The sequence below is a fragment of the Primulina tabacum genome, chromosome 4 (genome assembly GCF_025594145.1).
Source record: "Primulina tabacum isolate GXHZ01 chromosome 4, ASM2559414v2, whole genome shotgun sequence".
NCBI classification, from domain to species: Eukaryota; Viridiplantae; Streptophyta; class Magnoliopsida; order Lamiales; family Gesneriaceae; genus Primulina; species Primulina tabacum.
In genome coordinates, this window is record NC_134553.1 from 15,041,339 (window position 1) to 15,055,006 (window position 13,668).

General features: G+C 38.2%; 1 protein-coding gene across 3 annotated transcripts; it reads left to right on the plus strand.

The window, feature by feature from the left end:
- The first annotated feature begins 339 nt into the window (after positions 1-339).
- Positions 340-8,538, plus strand: LOC142543146 (uncharacterized). Of its 3 annotated transcripts, XM_075650210.1 has the most exons (3): positions 340-615; positions 1,249-1,304; positions 1,774-6,654. In XM_075650210.1, exon 3 carries the CDS (start codon positions 2,394-2,396, stop codon positions 3,375-3,377), a length of 984 nt encoding a protein of 327 aa, XP_075506325.1. In that variant the 5' UTR covers positions 340-615; positions 1,249-1,304; positions 1,774-2,393; the 3' UTR covers positions 3,378-6,654. The 3 variants fall into 3 exon arrangements, 2 of the variants coding, with proteins under 2 accessions (XP_075506325.1, XP_075506326.1); XR_012819672.1 differs by lacking the exons at positions 1,249-1,304; positions 1,774-6,654 and adding an exon at positions 8,267-8,538; XM_075650211.1 differs by lacking the exon at positions 1,249-1,304.
- The last annotated feature ends 5,130 nt before the right edge of the window (positions 8,539-13,668 follow it).

A 13,668-nucleotide genomic window follows, 5' to 3' on the forward strand; every position in this document is an offset into this window, starting at 1 on the left:
ATGATATCATCCAAGAGTCTTACTTCCAGGAAGTTCAAGAAGTCGCCTTGGCAGAAGTGGTGAATTCTAGATCACGTACAGTCCCGTTGTTAAAGCACAAGAATGAAGAACTTCCCAAAAAAATGCTTCTCACGTTCAAACGCCTTATACCTTTGATGCATCAAAGACAGAAGAAATTTTTGATCATTTGGTGAAGGAAAAATTCATAACCTTCCCCCAGATCATAAAGTACCAACCAGAGAAGATATCAAGGGAAGAGACTACTGTAAGTATCATAATTCCTTTAACCATAATACTAATGATTGTTGGGCTTTTAAAAATGTTCTGCAAGAGTGTAACACCACATATCCTAGCCAATTAAATTTTGTAAATATATGTATATAATAATCTAACTAATTAATGGGCTTGCAAAATAAATAATAATTAGTTTTTGGCCCATTATCTTTCATAACGTATATACACATTTATTTATAAGTTTTAAGGGAAAGAAAACCCTACCCACAACCTCTTAAGCGCCATTCAAAAAAAAAAAAAAACAGAGAGAGGCTTAATCACCCAACAAATTGGCCGACTCCTACTGGTGGAAGCTTAGGTTGTGCACCCTTCTAGTCCAAGGTTAGTTGTATTTTGGAGATAATATTAGTTGTTCTTCTCCTTCCAAGGTAACATTAATATATGTATATTTGAGAATGAGATTGAATGGGTAGATTGAATATAATTTGGGTTTTTTTTATGAATAATACAATTAACCAACAATTGGTTAGCGACTTTAAAAAAAAATGGATTGCTGATTAGTTTGCAAGTGTGTTATTTCTTGAAGGTACGTTACGAAACTCGAATTATCTAAATCTAATTAGTTTTGATGGATTAAGATCAAATTCTGTAGAAAAATTATCTTCTGGAATCCTAATCTTACGTGTAAACATCTCAAATAAGTCATAGCCAAGTTTTAAAAATTTACAGTGACTTTAGTTGAATTATCAAGTCTTATATATAAATTTAAATAAAGCTTCAATGTTTGTGTCGAAGATAGAAAGGATTCTAATGTTCGTTTTATATGGGAATTGGTGCTAAAACTAATTATTTAGATATTTTTATGTTTAATAAAATAATATAATTGTTAACTTTCAAATAGTAACCCATAAGTAGTTGTAATACATAAGAAAATCTTAGAAATATTTATAATATTTGCTTTAAAGTTAAAGTTTAATAAGCCACTGTTAATTGAGATAACTAATTTGGTTTTAGATTGTGAGAATGGAGAGATTTTGTCTAAGTATTCACAATTAAGCTAAGGATCACAGGTGCGTACACTCCTATTCCGACATTATTTCGCAAAAAGATTCACAATAATGAATTTGGATACATATTGTTGTTATCGATGCTTTATCGTTCCTTATTTGTTGGAATTCCGTATTTGGTTATGTTCTGGTAATATTTGGATGATATGTGTGTTATGTGACCCACCTCTTGGTTCCTGCGGGTCCCATTGTGGATGTTGTTCTGTTATGTCTGTCATGTGAGCCATCTCTTGGTTCCTGCGGGTCAAAGTGCTGTACGTGGGGAAGCATGTAAGCCACCTCTTGTTTCCTTATGGTCAAAGTGCTGCATGATAGAAATTCTGATCTGGATTCTGTTTTTATGTTATTCTTGTATTCTGTCATCCTAGCTACATGTGTATTTATTATTTATTTTTGTGAAAGCTTTTTTCGTTATCCTTGAGATCGAATTAGTGGCTGGATACAGGAGTGTACTGAATAATTTTGTTTTCAGGTAATAATCTGAATGAGGAAGACGAATACGTAGAATATATAGAAGAGATCATTGAGGATGATGATGACATAGAGGATGTTCCGTAGGGTTTGGAGATTTGAATTCTTTCATTTGAGTTCTTTTAGGATTTGCGGATTATTTTCCTTCATATATATTTGGCTAAGTTCTTTGGAAGACTAATTTATTTACTCATTGATGTGATTGAGAGATTGACTCATTGCTTCTTTTTAATAAATAAATTATGATTCTTTATAAATGTTAGGCCTTGTGTTGATTATATGGGTTTTCGGTACTTTAAATAAGGCCTGACCTGTACAAATAGTGTGTGGGTTTGGGTATGCAAAATCTGGACCTTACATTTTGGTATCAGAGCCATATGTTTTAAGATCTTTCGTGGACTTTAGTATTAAGTAATGACTAAGACAAAGCTATTAGTGGCGATCTAAGACTGAATTTTATATTTAGGTATACTTGATTATTGATTGTCCACCTTTAAAATTTTTTAGGATAATAAGATTTTATATTGCGTTCACGTAATTGTTTTCTTACATGTAACCATCTTATTGCATATTGTTTGGGAAAAATGCTACGTTGTCTAACATGAGATTTTCAGAATAGAAATGCCGCCATGTAGACAATTGAGGATTAACGACGATGTATCAGACGATGCCAACAGCAATAATCAGAATGGAAATCAAGGGCGAGGTAGAGCAAGAGTTGCAAGAGGCAAAGCTGTGGGAATTCGAATGAGAGCAACAATTTCTGATTTTCTGAAATTAGACCCACTAAAATTCTATGGAAATGAAGAGGCTAGTCAGGCTGATAGCTGGATGCATCGCATGGAACAGAGTTTGGAGGCTTATGGATGCGATGATAGGAGCAAAGTACATCTTGCAGTTTACTTATTGAAAGATGATGCATATGATTGGTGGGAAAGTGTTAAGGCTCTTCTGGAAGAAACACAAGGTGTGATTACCGGGGGGGACTTTAAGAAGGCATTCTTGGAAGAATATTTTCCTAAAGCGGAAAGAGATTCAAAAGTTATAGAGTTCTTTGAATTAAAACAGGGGACCATGACTGTGGCTGAATATGCTAAGAAGTTCAGTACCTTGATCCGATATGCTCCTTGGGTTGCAAGAAACATGCAAGAGAAGATGCACCGTTTTCTTATGGGGTTGAAACCCCAAATCTATGATCGTATGGTAGCTAACAGATCAAACACATATTCTGAATTATTAGATAGGGCAAAGCTCGCTGAGAGTGGCCTTGCAGCAATTACTCAGGAGATTTCAGGTGGTGGTACTAGTTCAGGGAAGCGACCGACACCAATATTACAAAGGACTATTTTGAAGAGGATCAAAGGACCTAGTCATCAAGATTATTTTGCGAAAGCCAAGTGTGATACTTGTGGAGGGAACCATCATACTTCTACTTATTACCGAACTACTAGGGCGTGTTTCAGATGTGCTAAGAAAGATCATATAGCCAAGGACTGTACCCAGCCAAAACCTCGACCAGACCATATGGGGCAGCAAGGACATAAAGTAAGAACAGTTCGTGTCATTCGTCGTCCTGACCAGAATAACAACACTAATGGAGGCTAGGCACAACAAAAACCACAGGCTCGTGTTTATGCATTGACTGAAGAACAAGTAGAGGAGGCTGGAGATGATGTCATTGCAGATACATGCTCTATTCATGGAATTCCTGCATATGTTTTGATTGATAGTGGGGCTACTCATTCTTTCATATCTTTGAGATTTGTATCGGCACATTCATTGCATGATTCTATTATGTCTGAGCCTCTTACTGTTTCTACACCGCTTGGAAAAGTGTTGATAACCAAGAAAATAATTAAGGACTGTGAATTACCTCAAGAGGGCCACAAAATAATAGCTGACCTAATAGTATTGGACATGAATGATTTCGACTGTATCGTGGGTATGGACATAATGAAGAGATGTAGGGCGAAATTAGATTGTCATCAACGTGTGGCACAGTTTGAATCTGAAGATGGGAATAAATTCATATTTTATGGAAAAGGTTCGAGAGCAAAAGTCCCTCTGTTATCTGCTATAAAAATGCAAAGACTACTAAAAATTGGACTGTGATGTGTGCTTGATTTATGCAACGAAAGCAGAAGAAACAGAGAAGAGTATTGATGGTATCCGTGTGGTCCAAGACTTTCCTGATATTTTTCCAGAAGAAATACCGGGACTTCCACCAAAGAGAGAAGTGGAATTCTGTATTGACCTACCACCAGGTATCGAACCCTTTTCAAGAGCACCATACCGGATGGCCCCAGCCGAATTGAAGGAATTGAAGGATCAATTGCAAGAGCTACTAGATAAAGGGTACATCAGACCTAGCAATTCACCTTGGGGTGCCCCAATGTTATTTGTGAAGAAAAATGATGGATCGATGCGCTTATGTATTGACTATAGACAAATTAATAGAGCAAAAATAAAGAATAAGTACCCACTGCCGAGAATTGACGATCTGTTTGACCAGCTTCAAGGTACAGCTATTTACTCAAAGATAGACCTAAGATCTGGATATCACCAATTGAGAGTGACGGAGGCAGACGTACCGAAAACAGCATTTAGAACCTGATATGGTCACTATGAATTTTTAGTTATGCCATTTGGATTGACCAATGCTCCACCAATATTCATGGATCTGATGAATTGAGTGTTCAAGGAATTTCTGGATCGATTTGTCATAGTTTTTATCGATGAAATTTTGGTATACTCAAGGACAGAGGACGAACATGAAGAACACCTGAGAATAGTATTGCAAACTGTGAGAGAACATTGACTTTATGCAAAGTTGAGTAAGTGTGAATTTTGACTAAGTCAAGTAACTTTCATAGGCCACGTGATATCAGCACATGGCATATCAGTTGATCCGATTAAAGTTGAATCAGTACTTAATTGGTCAACACCAAAGTCCGTGCCAGAGATTCGGAGCTTTTTGGGTCTAGCAGGATACTACCGAAGGTTCATCGTGGGATTCTCAAAAATAGCAAAACCATTAACCCAGCTGATAAAGAAAGAAGTAAAGTTTCAATGGTTAGAAGAATGTGAGAAAAGCTTTGAAGAGCTCAAGCAGAAATTAACGAGTGCACATGTCTTAACTATTCCTGAAGGTACTGAAGGATTTGCAGTGTATACTGATGCCTCACACAAAGGTTTATGATGTGTTTTGATGCAAAATGGACATGAAGTTGCCTATGCCTCACGACAATTAAAGCCGCATGAGCTGAAATACCCAGTTCACGACTTAGAGCTAGCAGCCATAGTGTTTTCATTGAAAATATGACGACACTATCTTTATGGGGCTAAGTTTGATATATTTTCTGATCATAAGAGCCTCAAGTATATCTTCACTCAACCAGATTTGAATATGAGGCAAATGAGGTGGATGGACTTAGTGAAAGATTACGATTGTAATATATCTTACAATCCAGGCAAGGGAGACCAAGTTGCAGATGCCTTGAGTCGAAAGACATTGAATGTTGTGCAAGTGACTAAGGGAGTTTCTAAGCTAATTGAGGATTGTTGTATGTTGGGATCTATGTTCAGTGGAAAGCACCAACCAATCAAAGTTGCTACAATCACAGTTGAGCCAAGTATTTATCAACGAATAAGAGATGCCCAGAAAGATGACAAAAAGATTCAGAAGTTAAGAAGATTGGCTACCGAAGGCCACAAGTATGGATTTGGGATTGCAACAGATTATTCATTGAGACTAAATGGTCGATGGGTTATACCAAGTGATAAGGACTTGAGACAAGAAATTTTGAAAGATGATCATTCTAGTCATTTTAGCGTACATCCAGGAGGCAAGAAAATGCATAAAGACTTGAAGGAAAAGTTTTGGTGGAAAGGCATGAAGAGAGATATAGCAGATTTTGTATTGAAATGCCTAGCATGCCAACAAGTTAAAATTGAGCACAAAAGACCTGATGGATTACTCAAGAGTCTCGAAATTCCAGAATGGAAATGAGATCATATCACTATGAATTTTGTAACTCACTTGCAGAAATCCCCTAAGAATTGTGATGCAGTTTGGGTAATATTTGATAGATTGACAAAGTCTGCACATTTTATTCCATACAGAAGAAGTTATAAATTCAAGGAAATGGCACAATCATAAATTAAAGAGATCTTGAAGTATCATGGTGTTCCAATTTCGATAGTGTCAGACAGGGACCCGAGATTTGCTTCAAGTTTTTCGGAAAGCTTTCAAGATGCTTTGGGAACAAGACTGAGTATGAGCACTGCTTACCATCCTCAAACGGATGGGCAATCTGAAAGAACCATCCAGACACTCGAAGATATGTTAAGAACCATTGTGATGGATTTTAACATGGGAAGGAAAGAAGCTTTACCGTTGGTGGAGTTTTCTTATAACAATAGCTATCATGACATCATTGGTATGGCACCTTTTGAGGCACTTTGTGGCAGAAAATGTCGTTCTCCTCTATTTTGGGAAGAAGTAGGCGAACGAAGTCTTACAGGTCCGGAAGAAATCCAGCAAATGATCGAAAAAGTTCAATTGATAAAGAAAAGATTGATAGCGGCTCAAGACAGACAAAAGAAATATGCCGATCGAAGAAGAAGGCCACTAGAATTTCAAGTGGGAGATAAAGTATTCTTGAAGATATATCCTTTCCGAGGAACTATGAGATTTGGGATGCATGGGAAACTATCGCCTCGATATGTCGGTCCCTACGAGATTGTTGAGAAGATTGGTGACTTGGCGTATCGATTGGAATTGCCACCACAACTATCCAAGATTCATGATGTATTTCACGTTTCATTACTTAGAAAGTATGAACCTGATGAAAGTCATGTGCTGAAAGTCGATGAAGTAGAGTTAAACTTCAAGATGGTGACACTAAACTGTTTAAAGATCAAGGCCAAAGATCAGGGATTTCTCAAGCTGGTGAAAATCACCACTTGGGAGAAACACCGATTCCTGAATCTGCCAGGGAAGAAAAGTATAATTCTCCACACAGGAAGGAAGATGAATTGGGGCCGAAACACTAAAACTACAGCAGTGGTAAATAAGTAGCTGGTAATATGTTCGCTGTGACTTCTCATAGCATGCATCCGGGGATACATGGTGATGGGGGAATGCATGGGTATTCAGTTCCAAGTTCGGGGAATAACACTCGGGGGGCAAATTATTCCACATACCCATTACGACGAACTCCAGTCTTGGACTTCGAGACTGTACATGATATCATCCAAGAGTCTTACTTCCAGGAAGTTCAAGAAGTCGCCTTGGCAGAAGTGGTGAATTCTAGATCACGTACAGTCCCGTTGTTAAAGCACAAGAATGAAGAATTTCCCAAAAAAATGCTTTTCATGTTCAAACGCCTTATACCTTTGATGCATCAAAGACAGAAGAAATTTTTGATCATTTGGTGAAGGAAAAATTCATAACCTTCCCCCAGATCATAAAGTACCAACCAGAGAAGATATCAAGGGAAGAGACTACTGTAAGTATCATAATTCCTTTAACCATAATACTAATGATTGTTGGGCTTTTAAAAATGTTATGCAAGAGTGTAACACCACATATCCTAGCCAATTAAATTTTGTAAATATATGTATATAATAATCTAACTAATTAATGGGCTTGCAAAATAAATAATAATTAGTTTTTGGCCCATTATCTTTCATAACGTATATACACATTTATTTATAAGTTTTAAGGGAAAGAAAACCCTACCCACAACCTCTTAAGCGCCATTCAAAAAAAAAAAAAAACAGAGAGAGGCTTAATCACCCAACAAATTGGCCGACTCCTACTGGTGGAAGGCTTAGGTTGTGCACCCTTCTAGTCCAATGTTAGTTGTATTTTTGAGATAATATTAGTTGTTCTTCTCCTTCCAAGGTAACATTAATATTTGTATATTTGAGAATGAGATTGAATGGGTAGATTGAATATAATTTGGGTTTTTTTTAAGAATAATACAATTAACCAACAATTGGTTAGCGACTTTAAAAAAAAATGGATTGCTAATTAGTTTGCAAGTGTGTTATTTCTTGAAGGTACGTTACGAAACTCGAATTATCTAAATCTAATTAGTTTTGATGGATTAAGATCAAATTCTGTAGAAAAATTATCTTCTGGAATCCTAATCTTACGTGTAAACATCTCAAATAAGTCATAGCAGAGTTTTAAAAATTTACAGTGACTTTAGTTGAATTATCAAGTCTTATATATAAATTTAAATAAAGCTTCAATGTTTGTGTCGAAGATAGAAAGGATTCTAATGTTCGTTTTATATGGGAATTGGTGCTAAAACTAATTATTTAGATATTTTTATGTTTAATAAAATAATATAATTGTTAACTTTCAAATAGTAACCCATAAGTAGTTGTAATACATAAGAAAATCTTAGAAATATTTATAATATTTGCTTTAAATTTAAAGTTTAATAAGCCACTGTTAATTGAGATAACTAATTTGGTTTTAGATTGTGAGAATGGAGAGATTTTGTCTAAGTATTCATAATTAAGCTAAGGATCTCAGGTGCGTACACTCCTATTCCGACATTATTTCGCAAAAAGATTCACAATAATGAATTTGGATACATATTGTTGTTATCGATGCTTTATTGTTCCTTATTTGTTTGAATTCCTTATTTGGTTATGTTCTGGTGATATTTGGATGATATGTGTGCCATGTGAGCCACCTCTTGGTTCCTGTGGGTCAAAGTGCTGTATGTTGGATACATGTGAGCCACCTCTTGTTTCCCTATGGTCAAAGTGCTGCATGACGGGGTCCCATTGTGAATGTTGTTCTGTTATGTCTGTTATGTGAGCCACCTCTTGGTTCCTGCGGGTCAAAGTGCTGTATATGGGGAAGCATGTGAACCACCTCTTGTTTCCCTATGGTCAAAGTGCTGCATGATAGAAATTCTGATCTGAATTATGTTTTTATGTTATTCTTGCATTCTGTATTCCTAGCTACATGTGTATTTATTATTTATTTTTGTGAAAGATTTTGTCGTTATCCTTGAGATCGAATTAGTGGCTGGATACATGAGTGTACTTAATAATTTTGTTTTCAGGTAATAATCTGAATGAGGAAGACGAATACGTAGAATATATAGAAGAGATCGTTGAGGATGATGATGAAATAGATGATGTTCCGTAGAGTTTGGAGATTTGAATTCTTTCATTTGATTTCTTTTAGGATTTGCGGATTATTTTCCTTCATATATTTTTGGCCAAGTTCTTTGGAAGAATAATTTATTTACTCATTGATATGATTGAGAAATTGACTCATTGTTTATTTTTAATAAATAAATTATGATTCTTTATAAATGTTAGACCTTGTGTTGATTATATGGGTTTTCGGTACTTTAGATAAGGCCTGACCTCTACAAATAGTGTGTGGGTTTGGTTATGCGAAATCTGGACCTTACAAAGAGAGAATCAACAAGGGAATCCTGAGATTCCCTGAGAAAAAAAAGACAATGATAGTGGATGAAGACCATCTTCCATCTGTAGCCAACGTGAATGTGAATAATACCGACTTGCGATTTCTAATCAATGAGAAGAGGAATGTAGTTGGAAACAGATCCTTCCGGCCAAGAGTTACTATAAAGAAGTGTTTGGTACCCAGTAAGATGATATTTGATATCAAAGTAAGAAGAACAAAGACTTTTCATGAAAAAGATCATCATTACAGCAGGGGAAATATGTCTTACAGAAGGGATAATGGAAGGTTTGATGGGGAATCCATGGCCAAGAGGCCGGTGAACCCTTACCTCGAGGGAAGCTCTTCTACTAAAGTCAGGAATGGTGAAAAAAAATATGACCAGAAGTCATCCCAAAAGATATTTCAGGGATCCGCTGTAGAACCCGTAAATCAGTAGACGTATAAGCCATGCATAATTCTAGATTTTTAAATTTAATTGACTTCTTTGCATGATTATTTTAAATGCATTTGTTTGAAGTTAATTATTTATTATTTCAGTTCAGCAGTTTGATTTTTAGCATTTCAGTTATTTCAGTGAGGCCGGACTGGAGTTGGAGTTTTGAGATAGAATTTAAGATTTGAGAAATATTTCCAGAAGTTAATTTAGCTAGCAAGTAAGTTCATTTAAGTTAAAAAGAAGTTTAAGGAATTATTTAAGTTAGTAGAGGATTTTAATTTAATTATTTGAGGTGATTAAGAAATGAACTCATTTAAGTTATTAAATTAATGGGTTAGCTCACTAAATTAATTAAAGGATTAGTAAGGCTTTCAAGGATTATTAGTTGACTAGATAACAATATTTCCCCTTCATTTTATTGCAATTTTCGGCCCCCATAGTTGCTAGACAATTTAATTGCCAACTCATCAACCTTTTGACCATTTCTTTGCATGTAAGTTGTAGGATAATTCTAGGATTTTTGGGAGCACAATTTAATTAATTAATGGACATATCCTAGACTAGAAAATAAGCAAAATTTCGGCCACCACCTCCTAGAAGCATCCACCAACTCATTTGATATCAATTCAAAATTCAAATTCAAAAGGGGAGTGGACTTGTTCTTGATATGATCCTATTTTTGTGCACCCTTCTCCTCACCTTCATAACCACTCAATCCCTCTCCCTCTCCACCGAAATACCTCACCATTCAGATCCATTTTCAGTGTAAAAATCGTGAGTCTTAGCTAGAGGGAAGGCAAGAAAAAAATCGAGAACTAGAAAGAGCAAGAGAAGCGCTCCACCTCCTCCGTGCCGCGTCGTCGTTGTTTCGTTCGTTTTCTTTCAAAACGAAACCAGGCATGTCTAGATTTCTTTCAAACCTCAATCAAGTCATATTATCATTTATTTTTCAGTACATGATCATGTTTTAGCAAGCAAAAACCGAGATACATGTCAAAATATTTTGGAACACACATGCAGAATTTCGGCCCTTCCCTTGACAAGCTTCACGTTTTTCTGAGTTTTGATGGTTTCAGGTATTGGATCGACTCCAGGCTCCCAAGGCGGCTTGTATACATGTAGTAGGATGCATTAGGACCATGTTGGTCCATTCAAACCAGCCCCATGCTTGCTGGAAATTCAGAATGACAGCAAGTCCCTTAAGTGCAGAAATGTGATTCGAAATTTCAGTTTTTGTGTCAAGGGTTGTGGATCTGATCTTGGCTGCCCCAAGGGCCTTTAGCCATGGTTGGATCACTTCCCTAGCATGTCTAAGACGTGACTAAGTCGCCCTTTTGGTGGCTTGGTCCATGGCTCACCGGTTTTAAAAAAATCAACAAGAACAGCCCCTTTCCCCATTCGGCTTCTTCATTTGTGCAGCTTTTGATTTCGTTCTTTTGTTGCTTGGTATGGATCTTGGTTGGCCTATGGCCCTTAGCCACGGTTCATATCATGCTCCTAGATGTCTAGATCGTGCCATGGTCAATCAAATGGCCACTGGAACGACGCAAGACATCGATCATAGCATAAACACTACACACGCATGCACGTTGCTCTCGGTTGGACCCTTCGGTTAAGATTTGGTGTGATGCGGATTGTGGCTGGCCTAGGGCCCTTAGCCATGGTTCAAATCATTCCTTGGGATGTTGGTAAGAGTCTCTGGTCGGTGGTTCATGCCCCAATGGCCGGTAGCCTCGAAAACGACACAAGGAAAAACAAGTGCGCAGCTGCTGTATTTTTGACAGCAAGTATGCTGCTGTTCAGAAGCATCGTTTGAGTTCTTGGTTGGCTTTTAGCCCATGGCCTTGGACTGGACAGTGCCTCATTGAGTTGGGAAGGTCATGTTTTTGACCGTTTGTCATTTGGATCATTTTTGAGGTCGTACGAGAATTTACGGTGCAATGTGCCAAATTGACTCTCGAAAGAGCGTTTCGTGTTTTGGCCTCCATTCCACCTAGATTTCGACCCTATCATTTTAGGAACATTATTTTATGATTTTTCAGCGTATTTTAATCATGACTATATGTCGGTTCAGTGTCGGTTCAGGTTGGCTCGGAGTCATGATTAAATGCGAAGTCATTAGGCGTCATAGTCGCATCTTTTGAACGTAAATTGCATAGTTGGTCATGTTTAAGCTATTGCATATTTTTCATGGCACAGTTAGGTTGCAGCGAGCCTGGGAACGATCCAATCCAATCCAGTTGGTAAAATTACAGGAATTTTCATTACGCCAGTTAATTATTTTACGTGCATTAAATAGAAAATGATTATTTTTGAGATTTATGCGATATGGCTTGTGGTTCATTCACTATGTGGGAGTGTTATTTTATACGGTCGCCAGTGACCGATCAGTTCAGTATGGTACCACCCGGTCGCCAGTGACCGGCCAGCTCAGATCAGTTTCAGCCTCCCCGGTAGCCAGTTACCGATCAGTTCAGCTTAGTGCAGTGGCCACAGGCGTAAAACATAATCTCAACAGAAAATTTTATCAGTTATTTCAGTACAGGCTCCAAGGAGCAAATATTTTTACAGTGATTTCCAGTTCAGTTATGCACGTATTATAATTGCTCAGTACAGATTATTTTCAGTATGCCTCAGGACAGGATATGTTAACTCATGCATATTTTAAATTCAGATTTTTTACTCGTTACCTGCGATTTATGCATGCTGAGTCTTTAGGCTCACTAGACTTGATTGTTGTAGGTACTGATGAGGCCAGGGCCGAGGGCGGGGACCAGTGAGCCAGCTTGGGTCGGCAGTAGTGGCACCCGAGGACCTCAGAGCAGCAGTTGTTATTTTCTTCGCAAACAATTTTCATCAGTTGTTGGATATTTTTAAATCGTTGTTGTTGGCAAAAACTTTGATTTTCTTCCGCTGCAATATTTTGAAATATTGAACTTGATTCACCAGTGATTTTATGAATGAGGCCATTTAAGTTCTTTTAAAAAGAAAATTTTTAATTTTCCGCAAATTTCCAAGAAAAGAGTTTTAGGCCCTTCACAGTTGGTATCAGAGCGGTGGTTCTGTATAGGGTTTCACTACTACTGACCGCGAGAAGCTCACGAAGCCACGCCTTTGGTCTGTAAGTTTTTCAGTTCAGCATTTTGTTCAGCATTTCAGTTATAGCATGAATTATTTTGTCAGCATGCTTCCAGATTTTCAGTATTTCAGAGTTCATTTAAAATAAATTATGGAATTATGCATGTTAGTTACGTATGGGTTATGTTGGAACAGTATGCCCCCTAGACGCATTTTAGAGCGCAACAGAGAGGTGGAGCCTCGCCGAGAGGACAGAGAGGAGCATAGACCGGAGGGAGACCTACCACCTCCTCCACCGCCCCCACCGGACATGAGTGCCCAGATGTTAGCTGGGATGGCACAGTTCTTCGCACAGTTTGCGGGGGGCAATGCCGCAGCCGTAGCCGCAGCCGCAGCCAGGCCGACAGGGCCCGAGGCTGTGTATGAGCGATTCATGAAGATGCGCCCGAAGGAATTCTCTGGGGCATCTGACCCCATGGTTGCCGAGGGATGGATCAAATCCCTCGAGGTTATCTTCGATTTTATGGAGCTGGGAGATGCAGATCGAGTCCGATGTGCCACCTACTTGTTCACTGGAGACGCCCGCTTATGGTGGGATGGAGCTTCGGTAGCCCTTACATTGGCTACACTTTCTTGGACCCGTTTTACGGAGGTTTTCTACTCCAAGTATTTTGCTGAGGAGGTTCGCACCAGGCTGACCACCGAGTTCATGAGCCTGAGACAAGGGGATATGTCGGTTACGGAGTTTATCCGTAAGTTCGAGAGGGGCTGTCACTTTGTGCCCCTGATAGCGATTGATGCCAGAGCCAAGCTGATGCACTTCCTGGTGGGTTTACGGCCGATCTTGCGCCGGGATGTTAGGGTATCTGACCCTGCTACTTATGAGGTTGCCGTCTCCAAGGCCTTAGCCGCAGAAC

Coding starts and splice junctions, on each gene's coding strand:
- LOC142543146 (XM_075650210.1), top strand. CDS start 2,394: ATGCCGCCATGTAGACAATTGAGGATTAACGACGATGTATCAGACGAT.